Source organism: Lissotriton vulgaris, chromosome 2_1 (genome assembly GCF_964263255.1).
Source record: "Lissotriton vulgaris chromosome 2_1, aLisVul1.2, whole genome shotgun sequence".
Lineage (NCBI taxonomy): Eukaryota > Metazoa > Chordata > Amphibia > Caudata > Salamandridae > Lissotriton > Lissotriton vulgaris.
In genome coordinates, this window is record NC_141687.1 from 319,135,275 (window position 1) to 319,155,156 (window position 19,882).

The window sequence follows — 19,882 nt, forward strand, 5'->3', positions numbered from 1 at the left end:
CGAAGCTTCGTCGACGTTCGACATAGAGAGGAAGGACGTCGAGACCTCGGACGAGGTCGACGTTGAGGACTTCACCGGTGTCGACATACCATCGACGTCGAGATGAGTCCAGGAGGCACCGGCGATCGCCGTCGAGGCGACACCGCTGCTTGCCGTCGAGGTCGACTCGACGTTCGACGTCAAGGAAAGACATGTCGACATCGAAGAGAAGAGAGTCTACGTCGAGGAGTTCATCGGCGTCGAGACGATCGACGTTGAGAAGCAGAAAGGCGAAGAGATCGACGTCGAGGAAGGAAAAGTCGACGTCGAGGACCCGTTCAAGGGCCAGGACGGTGTCCTCTGCCTCAGTAGTCCCCTGTCTTCAGCATCGACGAGTCCCCGGTCGTGGCAGCGCCGGCGCTCGGCTGACAATAGGTCTGCCTCCAGGGTATCCTCTTCAAGACCTGCACAGAAGAAGAGGAGAGTGGTTAGGTCTTCGGAATCTGAATATTCTCGGACTTATTCGCCTTCTAGGCCCAGGACGCCTACACCTCCACCAGTGGCTCCGTCATTGCTTCAGAGGAAGCCTCCTCCGCTACCTCCTTTGCCTCCTCTTCCGACTTCTCCACCTCGGCCTCTTCCTCTGCTTCACAAATGCCTCCTCCATCTCTGCCGCACCTTCCGTCAACGCCTACGAGGCCTCCACACCCTAGGACTCCGGTTCTGCCTCCGCAGCTCCCGCCTCCTGTACGGCCAGTGTATCGCCCGAGGCATAGGAGGTCTAGATCACGGTCCAGAAGGAGACATTGATCGCGGAGTGACCGTCCGTCGTCGACGCGGTCCCGTTATCATCACCGGAGGGAGAGGTCACGGTCCCGTCATACGGACTCTTCTAGTGGCCGGATATATTCTCCCACCTTATCGGATTCCCCCCCCCATACGAGGGTGTCACCGGTGGATGACATTGTTACATTTCAGGAGGGACTATTGAAAGGGGCAGCGAAGTTGGGGATCACTTTAAGGGTACCCACACCTTCTACATCGGTGACGTTTGAGACCTTACACAAGCGGCATTTGTCTCGCCCCTTGTTGCCCATGGTGCCAGGACTGGAGGAACCGGCTATGGAGCTTTTTCTGACTCCGGCCTCAGTGAAGTCAGCTCTGTCCCGGCTGCAGAAAAAGTACAGGCCCCCGGATTCTGATCTGGCGTTCCTGAGATCAGATCCGGTAGCGGATTCTGTTATCGTTACTGCGGCCAAGAAGCAACATGCTACTACACCGTCTTCAACGGTGCCGCCGGATAAGGAAAGTCGGCAGATGGACTCAGCTGGACGGAAAGTCTGCAGTACGACGGCAACCTCCATGAAAGCGGCGAGTGCCTCTGCACTCTTTGGTCGCTATGACCGCTCCTTGTGGGAGTCCCTGCAGCAATTCCTGGAGCTTCTCTCGAGGGATAGGAGGAAAGACTTCCAGGAGATTGTGAATGAGAGAATGGTGGTCTCCAAACAGGTCATCAGCTGTGCGGCAGACGCCTCTCTCCTGGCGGCTCATGGTTACTGCCATGGTATCAATTTACGACGGCATGCCTGGTTACGCCTTACATCTCTCAAACCAGAAGCGCAACAGAGAGTCGCTAATTTACCATTCTCTGGATCGACTCTCTTTGGGTCACATGCGGATGAAGAGATGGCCCGCATGAAGGCGGAGGTAGAGACACTTAAAACCGTTGGTTTGGAGAAACCAAAAGAGCAGAAGGGTCGGCAAGCTGGTCAACAGCAACAACAGCAGCAGTACCAGCGGCAACCCTTCCAGAAGCGTCAGAGGGGCAGAGGCGGACAGCAGTCCTCCTCGGCGAATAAGGGCCCGTCCGGGTCTAAGCCCTGAGGTGCTACTACCCCCTTTTCCGTTACCCGCTCCGGTGGGGGGAAGCATACAGAATTACTTAGCAGAGTGGAGAAAAATTACTCAGGACAAGTGGTTGCTGAATATTGTTTGCAATGGATACAGTCTTCGTTTCGTCAGCCCGCCTGCAGCGTTTCCACCGGTTTGCTCGCATTTCCAGCTGCTCGAGCTCCAAGCAGAGGCCGATACCCTGTTAAGAAAAAGGGCGATAGAAGACGTTCCTTTGTCTCAAAGGGGAAAGGGTCTTTACTCCCGGTTCTTCCTGGTGCGCAAGAAGGACAGGAACGAGTTCAGGCCCATTCTGGATGTGCAACAAGCAAACAAATGGATTCGCAGGGAGACGTTTCGCATGCTGTCTCTGCACCAGATTTATCCTCGGCTGCGAAGGGGAGACTGGCTTTGCGCAATAGATCTGCAAGATGCGTACTTCCATGTGCCCATTGCACAGAAACATCTGAAGTTCCTGCGATTTCTGATCGGCACAAATCACTATCAGTACACCGTACTACCATTTGGACTGAAGTCTGCGCCCAGGACTTTTTCAAAGTGCATGGCAGTGGTTGCGGCTCACCTGAGAAAGAACAAGGTGTTTGTCTACCCGTACCTGGACGACTGGTTGGTTAAAGCCTCCACCTTCCAGGAAGCGCAATTGCACTTCAACAGGACGGCTGTTCTGTTGAGCCAGCTGGGGTTGCACATAAACGTGTCCAAGTCTGTTCCAACTCCTGTCCAGTGCCTACAGTACTTGGGAGCCTCCATCGATACTCTTTCAGCAAGCGTGTCCCCTTCGGAGGAGCGACGCTTATCGATCCTTCAGAAGGATCAGGCTCTCATGGCGGTTCCATCTACGACGGTGAGGACCGTGTCTTCTCTACTGGGGTCGATGGCCTCTTGCATCTTCCTCACACCACACGCACGCCTCTACATGAGGCCGCTGCAGGAATGTCTGGAGGATCAGTGGGACCAGAAGCGGGGGAGCTGGAACGACAGAATTCGGCTGTCCCTTCACGCTCAACAGTCCCTGAAGTGGTGGTGCTCGGCAGAGAATCTCCTCAAAGGGGTTCAATTCCACAAGGGCAGTCCAACTCAGACTATCGTCACGGATGCTTCTCTCCAAGGCGGGGGAGCGCATTCAGACCATATACAGATCCAGGGAACGTGGTCCCCGGCGGAGTCCACGTATCACATCAATTTCCTGGAACTCAGAGCTGTCCACTTGGCACTGAAGGCCTTTCATCCGTCCTTCCGGACCAAATCCTTGTTGTGCAGACGGACAATATGACCACAATGTATTACCTCAACAAGCAGGGGGGCTCGAGATTGCGCACACTATCACAAGAAGCACAGGCGATCTGGCACTGGCTGCTAGCCAGAGGACTGACGATAACGGCTACCCATCTGCCAGGTGTACAGAATGCTCAGGCTGACGCTCTCAGCAGGTTGGTGCAAGAAAAAATGTAAATGTAAATGTGGGTGTACTTGTAAAGCGCACTGCGACTCCATGGAGTATCCTGGCGCTGAAGACCGCTGGGGAACCCGTCCTGGTTTTCCCTGTGAGATGGTCCCTTTCTGGGTATCTCCAAGGTGAAACCAGGCATCCCCGGCATCTGTGGGGGGCCGTTGTAGAGATGAGGCAAGCTTAATGCCCAGAGTTGCCGAGTGTGTTCCCTGGTTGGAGTAGGCACCGAGGTGAGAATTATCGAGTCCGTTTTTGACCCTGGTCCACGACCCTGCCGTGTCGGGAATTGAACCCTGGTCCCGGGCCGTTCTCTGCTTACGGGTCTGCCGCCTCTAACCAGTGAGCCACACCTCTCCACTCCACGAGTGGGTTCTGAACGACGACGTGCTAGGAGACATCTTCGACAGGTGGGGCACTCCAGACGTAGATCTGTTCGCCACCGCCGAAAACAGAAAATGCCGAGACTTCACCTCCAGGTATTACCAACCGGGGACTCTGGGAAACACGCTATGGATCAGCTGGTCGAACAGCTTTCTGTACTCTTTTCCACCCATTCCCCTGATTCCGGCGGTACTCATCAAGCTGTCTCAGTCCAGAGCACGGATGATCCTCATTGCTCCGGAGTGGCCCCGACAGTGGTGGTTCACCGACCTGCTTCACAGGTCTTTCCTGCCCCACCAGCGGCTGCCGTGTCGGCCGGACCTTCTCAGGAAGTTCGGGGGCAGATGGTGCACAGCAACCTCTCATCGTTGAGTTTGGCGGCATGGCTCCTGAGATAGTGCAGTATGGACACCTGAATCTGCCTGAGGATTGCATGAATATTCTCAAGGAGGCTAAGCGGCCTTCCACTAGGACGTCCTATGCCTACAAGTGGAAGAGGTTCTGCATCTGGTGCACTTCCAAGAACTATGATCCGACGACCTGCAAGGAAGATGTTGTCCTCCCATATCTCTTGCATTTGGCTCAGTCTGGCCTTAATTTTCAATCTATTAAGGTTCACCTCGCAGCGTTAACTGCGTACAGGAAATGTCCCTCACAGACTTCCTTCTTCTAGATCCCTGTGGTTAAGGATTTTTTGGAAGGACTGAAGAAAGTGTTCCCTCCTGTTCGGAGTCCTTCGCCTTCCCGGGAGTTGAATGTGGTGCTGCCCAGATTGATGAAGGAACCTGTTGAACCCATTCATAAGGCTTCACTGCAGCACTTGTCGTGGAAGGCGGCTTTCCTCGTGGCCATTACATCGGCTCACAGGGTGAGTGAAACTCAGGCATTGTGTGGTCAAGAGCCTTATACTGTATTTCATGCTGCTAAGGTTGTAATGCGTACTCACCCTAAGTTCCTTCCTAAGGTGATTTCTGATTTCCATGTCAATCAGACTATAACTTTGCCTACTTTTTTCCAAAATCCTTCCACTCCAGCGGAAAGGTCTTTACATTCCTCGTAGGTCAGACCAATTGTTTGTCAACTATGGGTCGGTCAGGACTGGTCTTGCCACCTCTAAACAGTCCATCTCGAGGTGGATTGTGTCCTGTATCCAGTTATGTTATCAGAAGGCTAACAAGACCTTAGGGGGTAAGCCTAAGGCTCATTCTACCAGAGGCAAAGCAGCTACAACAGCTTTGCTTCGTAATGTTCCCATTGCAGAAATCTGCAGGGCTGCCACTTGGAAGTCGGTCCACACATTTGCTAAGCATTACTGTCTGGACTCTGACGCTTGAGCAGATGCTCAGGTTGAGCAGGCTTCATTGAGAAATCTATTTGCACATTAGAGGTGTTGTTTGTTTTTTCTCCACCGCCGGGGTTGGCTGTTTGGGATGGGCTTGCCATTCTATTCACTAGATTATGACTATACACAGAGATCCCCTACTACAGAAGGAGTAGTTTATTTTCTGTAACTCCAGTTCTGTAGTAGGGGTATCTCTGTTATAGTCATAAGCACCCGCCCTCTTCCCCTGTGGAGAAAATGGTACTGTAATGTATGCTATAAGCCTTTCGTTATACACCTTCAAAAAGAACTGAAAGTAAAAGGACTTTGGCTGTGCATCCCTTTTCCAGACACATAATGGCAGTCCATGGGGGCTTGTCTGTCCAACTCTTCATCTCTATCATCTCAAGGATTTTGGTGAAGGGGAGTTTTCTCTTTGAAGGAAACTTGGTAAAAATGTGTAAAATCTGACATTGTTGGCTATCCTTTTCACTGTTAAGATGAAGTGGTGGCCTTTGTAGCCTTGGAAGTGTTAGGCTGCATTATTTGTCTTGATTTTCTCTTAAGTATCTATGCAGGACTGCAAAGAAGACATCTTAAGAGATTATTTTTGATTGCTCCGGGGTCCACGCACATGAGCGGGACTATTCACTAGATTATGACTATAACAGAGATACCCCTACTACAGAACTGGAGTTACAGAAAAGAAACTACTCCTTCCAGTGGCGCTCAGCTGCTGCCGGCTCGCTGGCGCCTCCGCGACTCATTGCTTCACTCGGACTCGGTGGTTGCGAAGATACATGACACTATTACTCACTACCTTTCCGAAAATGAGGTAGGGGATACACCCCTAGCATCGATCTGGGAGGCCTTGAAACTGGTGGTGCGGGGAGAATTTGTAGCGCTTGCAGCAATGTATTCTCGCCTGCGCAAAGAGAAGCGCACTGAGTTGGAGAAGGAGGTTAGTGGCTTGGAAGCGATCCATAGGAGGACGGGGGCACCAAGGGTATGGAAGGAGTTGGAGACGAAAAGACGCATGCGGAAGCACCTTGACCTCGATAGGGCTGCGCATGCCTTATTGCGCTTGCGGCACAAGTTCTACCTCTGTGGGAACAAAGGGGGAAGGATGCTTGCGCACAGGTTGCCGGTGCTCGCTCAATTAACCACTATCCAATCCATCAGGGACCCGCAGGCAATTGAGCAAGCCACTGATACCGCCATTGTGGGCAATTTACATCAGTTCTATCAATCCTTATATAGGAGGGAGGATGCAGCTTCTGTGGGAATAGCGGATTATCTTGCGTCGTGTGGCATTACGCCCCTCTATCGGGAGTCGGCGAAAGCTTTAGATGTGGCGATTCGCATCGAGGAGGTCATATCTGCTATTGCGCGGTTGAAAATAGCTAAATATCCTGGACCAGATGGCTTCTCAGCCATATTTTATCAAACTTATTGCGTGGAGCTAATTTCTCTCTTAACCCGCCTTTTTAATTCCTTTCTTTATACGGGGGCAGTGACTCTGTCCATGCAGAGGCGGCTATCACGGTCATTCTCAAGCCCGAGAAGGACCCTGCAGAGTGTAGGTCGTATAGGCCGATCTCGCTGCTCAACATTGATGCCAAATTATTCGCGTAGGTGCTGGCTGCGGGGCTTAGCCCCTTAATGGATGGAATTATTGAGCGAGATCAAGCGGGATTTATCCCAACTCGGCAAGGGGGGCAACCCTAAGCGGTTGCTCCACCTCATGGATTTGGTTCATCGCTCTCGGACGCAGGCCTCCTTGCTCTCTATTATGCGGAGAAGGCCCTTGACCGCGTAGATTGGGACTATCCGTTTGCTGTGCTGAGGGCGTTCGGGTTGGGGGGCAATTTCCTACGATGGGTCCAGTGCTTCTATGCGGCCCCTAAGGCAGCAGTGCGTGTGAATGGCTGTAGATCTAATCTTTTCCCCATCACTAGGGGAACATGACAGGGATGTCACCTTTCCCCGTTGTTCTTTGCGCTCTATAATGAACCCTTTGCCCAGTGCGTTCGGACTAATATCGGTATCTCCGGGATCATGTTCGGGGCGGATACTCATAAGATTAGTCTGTATGCGGACTATGTCATCTTAGCATTAACCCACCCTGACTCCTCTCTGCGATATCTATCGATGGAACTCCTCGAATTCCAGAAGGTAGCGGGATTTAAAGTTAACTTTTCAAAATCACAATTTCTTAATATCTCTGTCCCTGATGCAGAAGTACTGGATTTGAGGCAGGACTTTGCCTTCCAGTGGGTACACTCAGACATTACATACTTGGGTGTCCGACTGGCCCCATCTATTGCTAAAACGGCATCCCTAAATTATACCTTGCTTGTTGATCATGTCACCAAAGCCCTGTCGGACTGGTCCCGTCTCAATTTGTCCTGGTACGGGAGGCTGGCTGCGATAAAAATGACTGTTCTTCCCCGTATATTGTACCTCTTTCAAATGCTGCCTTGGAGTCCCCCACCGGGTACTTTGCAGAAGCTACAGGGGCTCCTCTATAGGTTCTTATGGAACAATAAAAGGCCGCGGCTGGCGTTGTCCATAGCTACTACCCCGAAAGCGGCAGGTGGGCTAGGCTTTCCCCTATTGACGCCGTACTTTCAAGCGCCCTGTCTTGGATACATCGTAGAATGCAATAGGCCACTGTCTAGTAAGCATTGGAACTTTATGGACCAAACAGTGGCGGGCTGTAACATATGGCGGGAGTTGTGGTTGCCGCGTAAGCGTAGGGCATGGAGCCTGTATTCCTCCCCAGTGACTTCCCCAACCCTAAAGGCATGGGACCAACTGGCGCAGCGAAAGGGGTGGACTAACTTCCCCTCCACAATGACCCCTATCGTGGATAACCCGGAATTTCGGCAGGGATGTGCGTCCCCAGTCTTCCATCGCTGGCGAGAGGAAGGCTCTAAGAGGATGGGTTCCCTCTTTGGCCTGGATGGTCTGATTCCATTTCCCCGGTTATGTGCAGAAAACTTCCAGCTGCCAAGGGCTGACGCTTTCCACTGTTCACAGGTGGTGCATTGGATGACCCAACCAGCCAATGTGGCCCTTATGTCTCGGACCTTGATGGCGTTTGAAAAATGGTTGGTCTGCAAGAAGGACGTCCGGAGGCTCATCTCGGAGCTATATGCGATGATTATCCACCATCCTCAGAAGCAGCGTACGAAAGCGCAAGTCCGCTGGGAAACGGAGCTGGAGCGCCCCCTGACGAGAAAAGAGTGGGAGCATGTTTATTATCGCGCACAGCACACAGCTTCTAACACTGCGGGTACCGAGTCGGCCTACAAAGTGGCGGCCTATTGGTACTATACTCCAGCACGCGTCCAGGGACGGGATGTTACGAAGTCAGGCCTCTGCTGGAGGGGTGTGGGCTTTCAGGGACATTGGTGCACTTGCTGTGGCGTTGCCCGAAGCTGGGGCGGTATTGGAACATGGTATTAGATGAGTTGGACACTGCATTTCAGATTACATTCCCCCGGATGCCTGAGCATGTGCTGTTGGGGCTTCCCCATCCTAAGTTCTTCCCCTTGCGCTCACTGAGGGGTAGGCAGATTGCTTTTATTTTTGTTGGCTGCGAGACAGGTCCTCCTGGCTCAATGGGGCGCCCCGGCCGTACCTGACCCCCGAGATTGAATTCAAAGGCTCTGGCACATTCTAGCCATGGAACGGCTCTCGTTGGGCATGGATGGGATGGGCTCTGAATATGCTAAGCTCTGGGGTCCGTTCCTACAGCTCCTTTCTAAAGACCTTCAAGAAGTGACCTGCCCGAAATATCTACAAATCTTACAACTCATCCCTTTGGAACCTGCTGTTTGAGTTCTACTAGGTAGAACTGGCGGATCCTGGAGGGTGACTGGTGTTGGTAGAAGCTGATGCGGGGTGGGATGTTATTAAGGGAGGATGGGAGGTTGGGGGGTTTTGTTTTTAATGTTTGATCCCTTGTAAAAGCGGTGGTTGTAGCTCAGATGGGGCTGCTTCTAGAGCTTCTTCATTTACGCGGGGTAGCCCTCCGGGGTGTAGGCCCAGACGCTGTCACTGTTATGCGAGTACGCCCTGCCGGCAAGTTGATGTAGGCAGCTGGGCTGTGTACCAAGCATAATAAAAATGATTGACTCTAAATCACATTTGGTGTCTGGAAATGAATTATAAAAAGAGGAGCTTGAGACTCCAAAAATTGTTATCCGCCAAAATGACGAATGGGCTGTGTGAGGAAGGGGAGCTCTGCTAGATTTCTGCCTGTGACCAGGACTGAGGGCCAAGGCAGGCTAGTCTCCCGCTGGGTGAGGACATTAACTCGGGAATCCAAGACCACCTGCCCTGGCGTCTGGAGTATTAGCATCTGCCTGCTTGCCAAGACCACTGTGTCCTGTGAGAGATTGGAGAGCATTAGAGGGAACAAGGTCCAGTGGGAAGACCTGTTGACTAGACCTAGTTTGCTAGTTGTGAGGAAGTGGCTGTTGCACCGATCTGGTTGTTGCACTTGTGCAGGGCGAAGTTGGCAACACTCTTATGCCAGAGGAGGGCCACCGTCAATTAAGCTGTGTGCGCTGTTGTGTCAGTTGAGGCGGAGCCCATGCACAGTGAGGAGACTGTAACCTTGTATGCCTGGAGAGGCTGCTATGAGAAGATTGCTGTGCTATGGGGGTCATAACCCTTATGCTGTGGTGGGCCGCAAACCCATATATCTGACGGGTCGGCCACCTAGGACTTTGCTGTGCCAATCTGGTTGGAGTCTGTGCATGGAGTGGATACAGTGACCCCTATGTCAGAGGGGCTCATTAGAGCAGCAAAGACGCGCAGCCTTATTCAAACACCTGCCGTAGAATTGAGGCCACTGTGGGAGCACTGGCACACCGTCATCAAGGCAAAGGACCACCAGTAGCATTGTGACATTCCTCCCCTCTGCCCCAGTAGCACAGGCCAGAAACTTACCCAATAGGCCTGTAGAAACTGCAGAGAGCCTCCGGTCGCATCGGTGGTGTAACTACTTGTTAGGAACTCTACCACCGGGGTGTACTAGCCTCACTGGGCCGCAAGCAGCAAATCACCTGAATCAGCTGCCGCCGATCCATGCGCCCGTGGACTTGGCGTGCTCAGGGACTCCTGTTGCTCTAGGCCTGCAGGTAAGACGCATTTCAGGCAAGTTGGTCCCTGGAGAACTTGCTTGCTAATTAGCTCTGCAGTGCTGAAACAATGTTGACTTTAAAATAAGAGTCAGAGTTGACTCCTGAGACTTCCTGAAAGTTACCTGTAGTGAATGGGGAATACCCATTTTTGCTAGGAGCAAGAAGGGAGTGGGACCCAGGGAGACTATGTACTTGTTTGTGAATGTTGAACGTAGATAACGGTAAAAATAAAATACACGTTATTGCAATGTACGTATTTGCCTGGCCAATTATTTATTGCTGCTGCGCATATTGATATGTGAGCCTGTGTTCACTCTCCATGTATCCACACCAAACAACCTTCACCCCCTGAGAAAGCCTTAGACTGCTTGGACCATGCATACCCTGAGAATCAACTGCAGAAGGGATACTTTTCCAAGTTACTTAGGACCCATATTAGATCGGGCCTTGGGACATTGGGAGCAAAAGGCCTTAACCCCCACTGTTGGGCCCAATAACCCCAGCGTGCCCCTGGACCGTCAAATCGGGGCTCTGATAGTAATATGTACAAGCCACAGGATCCATTCTCGCTATGTTCTTGTGACATTGTTGTCCACATCTCCTGGACTTGCGACCACTGTGTTCCGCAAATAAACCTTCAAGAGGGCCCATAGATCTTTTTTTCTGGACATTAGTAGCATAAGGTCTCAGTAGAATTCTAGCCATTCCCTGCAATAGGACAGAAAGCCCCTCACCCCCAAAATTGCTTGCTATATCAGGAAAGTCTTGTTTGTCTTCAGTTGCAGGAAGAAGGTTTTACTTAATTATAAGGGGTGAAAGTTGGTGAACAGATTTGCCAGTTTGGCAGGACGATTATTATGGCCGGTCCCAGTCTAAGTGACAAGGCCAGCGGTAGTTTGATAAAGTGGTCTGTATTATGCCTCAATATGGGATATTGCAAAACTGTAGTTTTCCTGTAGAACTACACCCATGTCCCTGCTCATTCAAATGCACAGGAGTATCAATAAGGGGTTCCGCCAACGGAGTGAATAGTTCAAGCTAAGGTAGTGGTGACCTCTGTGTAGACAGAAAGAAACTGGATTGCTCAGCACACACTAAAGAAGGAAGCAGGGTACCACTTGTATAGTGAGGACTTAAACTAGGATCTTGTTATGTAAGTTTATTAAGGACAATGAGCAATAGGAGTCACATTTGTCCTGGGGCTTATTTGGCTCTATCAGGGTGACCATGAGTACCTCTAACTGAATGATAAACCCGGGCTGCCTACCTCCCATTGGTAGATGTTTTGTTCGTTAAAATACCTCCCTGGGTGTACCCTGCTCCCACACGTCACCTTCCGACCTTCAACTAGTGACATACCTGATGCTATTGTGTTGTTTTTCAAGCTACGCTCTGCCAAACAAAAAACATGCCCGCTCTAACAATCAGGCTCACATCACATTAAAACACAGAAAACGCGCGGTCGTTTATATGCAAAACGTGTTTAAGTACAGTCGTTGCGCACATGTAGAACAGTGGGCGGCGCATTTAGAAGGCCCTCTGCAGCTGCTGATATAACTCCCCGGTGGTCGTTTAGTAATACTGTGATTGCTTCCTTGCGTTCTGTCTATTCTTCCAAGCCGCAATCGGTTTTAAGTATTTAATGCATGGTTAGCCCACAAATAAGCACCTGTGCTTCTCCCTTCAGCAACCAGCCACTGAAAATAACGAAAGCTAACTACCATTCTTTGCATGTCTCTTAAAGGGGCCATCCAGGCTACCGATAGAAACAGTGCATGTAGTCCACTCCGGCGTGTCTTTGAAAAATATGTCTGTTTGGGAGTATGCCACGTCACATGCCTCAACATCATTTACATATCTATTCATTCCTTATTTAATTACATACAAATTCTGCTTACACCCCGAAATGAATATACAACTGAAATGATTACTGCTAGGGATTACATTCTGCTGGTGGACACATTTACTCATTTTTGGGGGCGAGTGCTCAGTCGTGGCCGGCATTGCGGGTGGGAGGGGGGGAATGGGGTTGTCGCGCCGCGGAGGGGATGGGGAAGAGGAGGGAGGGGTTTAAGGGGGAAAAAAAGTAATTGTAAAACTTACCCTCCCGCTTTCGGTGAAGTCCCGAGACTCCCGACTCCCGCCGTCCTGCATTTTTAATTCCTTCAGACAGAGTGCTCGTCATCAGGAAGACTGCAGGCAGCCTCCCTCCCCTCCACCGCAGCGTTTTTCATTGGTCAGGCCGCGCCTCACCCGGGTTCTTTTCTCTCTGTATGCTGCAGCATACAGAGAGAACAGGGAGAGTGGGCGGTGTTTCTCGAGGGCAGGTGGGAGTGGCTTGCCCACTGTTGTTAATACTGACTGTTTGGGCAACCTCAGGCTGCCCAAACAGTCCGTATTAACAACAATGGGCAAGCCACTCCCCCCTGCCCTGAGAAACACCGCCCACCACCAACCAGGAACTTCAGCTTTCTCGCAGTGCGAGAAGGCGGAAACAAATGGTAGTTATTACCATTTATGTTTCTGCCTTCTCGCACTGCGAGAAAGCAGGGGGACGGCGCCCAAACGCCCCCATAGAGGAGCCGCCACTGGTATTGTAAGGTATCAGGTGGTAGCCTCCATGCAAATATTGGTAGGTATAGGGACTTGAAGCTCCAAAACCGACTGGGAAGCAATCTGGTAGGGTGCGCAGTAATTGCTATATTTGTTTAACCCTTGAGCATATGTCTCTGGCTGCTAGTCATTAAACATTCGGGACCTGAAGAGTGGCATGTGAAGTGAAGGCTTGGACCACCAAGTTCTCCGGGTAGTGTATTGGGTGAGGAAATTTGGGTCCCCTAGGGCAGGAATTTGATGGTGGGCAATCACTCCCTCCCCCTCTAGTTTATCCCCCCTCCATGCCACCATCTTACGACTGGCTGAAGGAAGATTACTTGTCCCTGCTCCACAAGGAAGTCATGACCCTCTTGGCCAAGGGAGCCAATGAGACTGTTTCTGTGCCAGAAGTAGGCTGTGATTGCTATTCTCTCTACATTCAGGTACCCAAAGCGCACAAGAGTCTTCATCCTATTCTAGATCTAGCCCTCAACTACTTCTTCAAAAAGGAGAAGTTGAAGATGCTCACATTGGTTCAGCTCTTGTCTGCCCTGGACCCAGAAGACGGTATGGTGGCGTTGGACTTGCAGGCCTCCTATTTTCACATCCACGTCCTTCCTCCCCATCGGTGCTCCCTGTGTTTTGAGGTAAGCCAGGAGCATTTTCAGTTTACTGGACTCCCTTTTGGCCTAACCCCAAGTGTTCGCTAAGTTGATGGCAGTGGCTGCAGCTCATCTGTGCAGATAAGGGGTCCCCTTCTTTCACTATCTGGATGACTGGCTGCTGAAGGCGGGCTCACCCCATGCTGCCATCTTCCGCCTCCAGACTTTGGCGAACCTCTTACACTCGCTTGGGTTCACTTTGAACATGCTGTAGTCACCATCTGACTCCCTCTTCAGCCACTTCCTTTCATCAGAGTTGGTCTGGACACAGTGCAGTTTCTGACTTATCCTCCTGGGCGACAAGTCCAGGATATCAGTGAAGTGCCACCCATTGAATTATCTAAATGTAAAATCTGAGCAGCAGAATATAGTTATTTAGCTATTCGATTGACATGACGGAGTTAAGTCTGAGTGTCTTCAAATTCTAAACCAGGTGAGAGGGGCGAGGCTGCTGTCCATATGAAGCATTCATGAACATTCACATATTGAGGTCAAGGAATGGGGACAACCCCTGTAAGATAGAAATGAGTAAAATATATATGTTTTAGCCAGTGAGTTTGCGGTCCGGTAATAAAGTTTAGCATATTGGAGTATGTCCAACATCTTGAAGACCTGAATCTCGTGAGAGATATCCTTAGGAGAATCTTCAAAGTACAGATGATACAGGAGTATGAACATACACGTAATGATACAAGAGTTTGAACATACACTTAATGTAATGTTATCTGCTTGCAGAGCTCCAAAAATGTATTCATATTTACACTGTATGTGCTAGTATTCAAAACCACAAAGCAAAACAATACTTCATGCTTGTTTGTTTATTCACCTTCTTGCACACCTGCCAGTTTTACTGTTTGTTGAAGACTGGTTTGGTGTTTTATTAATCTTGTATTGTTTTCATTTATATTTTTTTCTTAAAAAACAATTAATATAACATTTGCAATCTGAACCACACAAGTGTATATGGTTTAGAGATCTCTCATGGAAAATTCAAGAGGAAGTAATGATATTAGAGGAAGTCCGAATGTTTTTAATATTGTTAATAACAAGATCGAATAAAATCATACTGTGGCAAATCAAAGGTTTGTTTAATTTTTATTAGAATGCAATTCATGTTAATAATAAAAAAAATCTCTTCTTTTCTTTGAATTAGATGAATGGACCTTGATATTTGGTGACCCAACGAAGTTTGGCCTGGGGTTGTTCTCCATCGTTTTTGACATTGTGTTTATGGTGCAGCATTATTGCTTATACAGACATCAATATGACACTTTAACACATGACCAATAATGTCTACCGGGAAAGTAATAATTTAAGACGGTTGATTCATGCTCCTACATATGATATTCCAGACATGGCAAAAGTGTGATTTTTGTAATGAACAATGAATGTAAATTTACCATGAACTACATTGCAAGGTGTATTCGAAACATGGAGGTCATTCTTCATGATAAGTACCAGTAGTGCCTTACTGTACGACCACACTATGCAGGTAAAGACTGCAAGAAAAATGACTTCAACTCCGTGATTCTTCAAGCTTTGTGGAAGATCCTGGCAAACATTCTGGCTTATGTAAGAGTCAGACCATCGTGACACTGGAAACAATGGATGAAAGTTATCTAGCGAGAGGACCCATACTGTGGAATGAATGAAATAAGATTTACAACCCCTCAGGACTCAAAAAGAAGCAACTGTTATGCTTTTGAAATCATAGATTTAACTGGGTTCTCCAAGGTAGTTAAAAGCTTCGTTTGGCAAGGCAGAGACAATATGTAGCTAAATGATTAGAGAACAATGACTTGTTTAAAGCCGATTTTTTTTTCATCAAATACATTTTTTTTTTTTTTTTGTGATTTTCTTTTTTTCCTCAATTTTCTTACTTTTTTTTGTAAAAGCCTTTGAGACTGAGCGTTGACTGTGGGTTTAAAGCCATAAGATACTGACGCCATCAGCACACTAGCTGTAAAGAACAGAGCCAGCCATAGACGTCTGCCGTGCTTTTCTAAACTTCATTCGCCAGTACACTTACCCTTTCTGGATCTTTAAATGGATGAATGAGGTGTCTCCATGACGACAAAGACTGGAGTAGTGTCTCAGCCAAGACAATCAACTTTCTTCAGATAAGGAAAGGCTTCAGCGGATGTGTCCTGAAGAATGTGTTATACTTCATACAAGAAGTAGGCTCCTTAAATGGCGTTTCAGACCTTCTTTCTCACAACCTGCACAGGCATACATGCTCACTCTTTAACAGAATTACCAGCTTCTTCTGACAGAAGGCATGGGTATCCAGGGTCAGTTTATGTGTTCGTACAATCATTGTGTTAGATTGTTTATCAAGGTTGAAATTGGAAGTGTTGTACATCTCCAACAAAATTCATATTACTCACTTTTCTTTACAGGACCCGAAACACCTGTTTAAAAAAAGTAGAATTATTGCAACAGCAAATGAAAGAGGGCTCTGCGCATTTTCAGCCTCTTTCCTTAGCTGCAAATGACTCTTTTCCTTATTTAGTTATACTTAATAAGGACATCTATGACCTAGCCTGTCCGTATTTTAGAGACAAAGGCTTACAGGAAATAGCATGGATGGCATTGTGGCTCTCTTTCTGCCAGTGTTTGCACAGTAACATTGAACTTTATATTTTTGGGATCGCACTTTTATTACGTATACTATTTCTAATCAAATGTACATAATTTATTTGAAGCAGAACTCCGAATTTTGATGAATATACATTCCAGGTAATAATGCTTGAATCGATCAAGGTTGAATTTTAAATTATGTCCTATATTAATTAAGTGAATAGTTTTGTGTGCTAACAGCCTGCCTCTTAATCCATAGAATGCCAGGGGGTTTGCTGGGATGCCTCGATTTATCGGTGCATTGTTGCAACACTTCTCAGAAATAAAAACGCCACATTGGTGGATTACATGAAAAAAAATGTATTTAATGATTGATTTGCATTCTTAGTTGGTGGTGAATACGATTTTGTATCTGAAGTGTGAAGGGTGCATCATTTCCTAAGGGTTGAACGTTTCTCTACTTGAGCACAATGTTGATTTAAGACCATTACTATTAACACCCAGGCTTTTCAGTGTGCACATTTTTTTAGTTTTTTTTGGACAGCCCTCATGTTTCCCATTTGGCGTGTTCCTCACTGAAAGACCTTAAACTTATATCCTTATGCTGAACATCTCCCGATGCTTTTCTCAAAAAGTACCCGAGCCCTGTGCTTTAGTTGGAACAGTGCTCACAGGTACTGAGTACCGGCACTTCTCTTGCCCCGGGAGAAAACCAGTACCCAGGAACAGCAGGCTCACTAATGCTAATGCTGCTGACGATGTCTCTGGCTGCCAAAATGTCATTGTAGCCATGTGCTGAGCCAGATCCCCTGCTGAATTATTCAGCAGAAGATCTACTGTAAGGCTGTCTGAGTGTTGAGAAGCTAAACGTCACACTTGTTGATACAATTTCCACCCCTGCTGTCAGATAAATTCACAGTGTTATTGTGCCTTGCCGCCTTGCAGTTGTACCAATGAAATCCAGGGCAGTTGGCTGATAACAAGAATGGAGAAAGGATTAAAAAATGTTTTCAATCTTGTGATTGATTCTGTGTGAGTATAAATTTTCTTTTTGGGGGTGGAGCTGATGTGGTGAGAGAGGGCGGGGCGTATGTGGGGGGGGGGGGAGATCAGGACGCTCATGGAAGTATTTTCAAAAGAAATGCCAGTGTTGTGTGTGCACGTTTGTCTGCTTGTGTCTCCGTGATTGTGTGCGCACCTGTTGTGCCCAGTACAGAGTAAAAATGGGCATCCGAGAGCTGCAAATATTACAAACCTAGAAAACGTTAGCTCAATATCATGTTTGGGCTTAATTTTTAGTGTCACGAGGTCCACCGTGTTAATATTAATACATTTGTCACGTGTTTTAGCATGCTCTGCAATTGCTGTAGCAGTCGTCATTTTTGTTGTTCCAAAGTTTCTATCGCCATTTGCCAGTGGAGGACTGGCCATTAACTCATTGAGCCAGTGCCAGTCGGGCTTGGCTATGACTGCATTCATGGTTAAGGGAGTCCTTATTTTCTGGTTTAGGGCTTCTTCACACCTCTTAGTATTAGCATACCTAAAGTTAAAGGCTTTCTCCATCTAGCCTAGTAATGAAAGGCTGACACCTGTGCAAACAGGGCCACCCCAGGCATTTCCCTGCTGGATACTTTCGGATTCACGAGCCAGAGATGGGATTTCAGTAAATGTAATAGTCTTAACACGCAATATTATGCATTTTGCAGTGCGAGTTCATGACGCTCACTGAAAACAATAAACCTGGCTTTCTACTTGACACAGAACTTGCTCAAGCACAAGGAGTAGATCTTGAAGCAGGGCCAGAACACGATCCCCAACGCCTGCCCGGAGATCTCGGAGGTCTTACGCCACCAGTCATGTAGATCCCCTACATGGTATACGTCCACAAGATCATTGAAAGGGGGCTATTCACTGGTTCTCATGAACACTCTACCATAGAGAGTTTCTCCCGGAGATGACATCACATTTCATGAGGTATTGGTCAGAGGAGCAACCAAGTTGAGCATTAATATTCCAGCAGCTGCTGCAACCTCATCAGTCATTTTCGAGACCTTGCATCATAGGTCCTCTTTGAGATCATTGCTTCCTTGGTTCTAGGTTTGCTCCAGCCAGTGATGGACTTTTTTCTTACTCCAGCCTCTCTTCATGCAGCTCCACCAAAGAGTTTAAAGAAATATAAGGTGCTAGACCAAGACCCTTTATTTCTAAAAAGCGACCCTTCACCAGACTCTGTCAATATAGCCGCTGCCAAGAAGACACACCCAATTGCAGCTTCGTCATCTGTAATACACAGATTCCTTGGGCAGGAAAATGTGTGGCATTTCCGCCTCATTCAAAAAGGGCTCCAGAATTACTGGTACGCTATGATAGATCCCTCTGGGACTCCCTCAACAGGTTCTCAGAAAAGCTCCCCAGCGAAGATAGGACTTCAATGAGATCCTGCAGGGAGGAGGTCTGGTTGCTAACCAATTAATTCGCTTAGCGGCTGATGGCTCTGACCTGGCAGCCCACAGCTATTCGCAAGGGATATGGGCAAGATGCTCATAGTGGCTTCACCTGACCGGCCTTAAGCCAGAAGTGCAGCAGTGCATCCTGAACCTTCCTATTATGGGTAATTCATTATTTGTATCACACCCGGATTATGAAATGGTAAAAAAAAGAAGTCGGAATTGGACACACTCAAGGCCTTGGGCCTGGAATAGAAAAAAGAATACCATAGAAGGTACAAGCCATTTGACAGGCATCTGTTCCACCTAGAATTCTAATGTTGCCTCTTCTGTTTCTATGTACAAGTTCTGCTATCTATTTTTTTAAGTTGATAGTCATATCCCTAAGAGATTTTAACTCTTTGCTGGCTTGAAAAGAAGCATCCTCAACATCACTAATTCTTTGTTCTGCAGTGGCTATTTTAGAAGTGATTGTGTTCACAACCGCCCGAATGGCAGTTAGTTCTAGGTGCATAGCGTCCGTATTTTCTTTGGTGGATTTAGCTAAATCATGAACATCCGCTAGCTTTTTGAGAATCATGTCCATCGTACTATTAATATCTGCTTTGGCCTTGATGGGAGAATCAGACGGTGCAGGATTACCTTTTTTTCTTTTGTACTGAGTTTTGGCTTCCTTTTCTGCCATAGTGACTGTTAGACACAGAATCCCTGGTTGGCTGAGGTATGTACCTTAGGCCAAGTAGGGACCCGCGTGCCCACGTCGGGGAAAGGAAAGTCACCTTCTTAGATAGCCCCTCTCACCCCCTCGGTAGCTTGGCACGAGCAGCCAGGCTAAACTTCAAGGCAAATGTGTAAAGTATTTGGAACCACGCTCACAATAACCCAAAGTTGACACCACAAATAGACTCCACACGAGTTTTATGAAAACGAGTATTCACTTTATGCAAAAAGATATACGATAAGACCACACGACATAAATCCAACATATGGGGTTGTGTACGATTTCTCCTGGCCAGTTGTTGGGCCAGCCAGCACCTTTAAGTACTGGCGGTATTATTGAGCACTTCTAAACATTCTTCTGTACTCCAAATATCATGTCATACAGTTGGTAATGCTAGAATCAGGCACTTTTGCCATGTAAAAATACTGTAAGACTTAGTGCAGCAATCAGACACTCTGCAATGAAAAGAATGCAATGCGTAACTCAACAATCAGACACTTTGTATGGTAAAATAATGCAATGCCTAATACAACCACCAGGTATGTTGTTATGTAGAAATAAGGCAATGCGTAATACACTAATCAGGTAATTCGTTATGCAGGAATAATACAATTCGCAATACGCTAATCAGGTAGTTTGTTATGCAGAAACAAGGCAATGCGTCATACGACAATCAGGT

The 19,882-nt window shown here is 48.0% G+C and overlaps 1 protein-coding gene across 3 annotated transcripts in view; it reads left to right on the forward strand.

The window, feature by feature from the left end:
• Positions 1–17,054, forward strand: part of CTNS (cystinosin, lysosomal cystine transporter) — a 397,045-nt gene extending 379,991 nt beyond the window's left edge. For all 3 annotated transcript variants that reach the window (XM_086955022.1, XM_086955024.1, XM_086955023.1), the window contains one exon: positions 14,609–17,054. In XM_086955022.1, the coding sequence (XP_086811148.1) occupies positions 14,609–14,745 (137 nt within the window). In that variant the 3' untranslated portion in view covers positions 14,746–17,054. The remainder of the gene's footprint in view (positions 1–14,608) is intronic.
• The last annotated feature ends 2,828 nt before the right edge of the window (positions 17,055–19,882 follow it).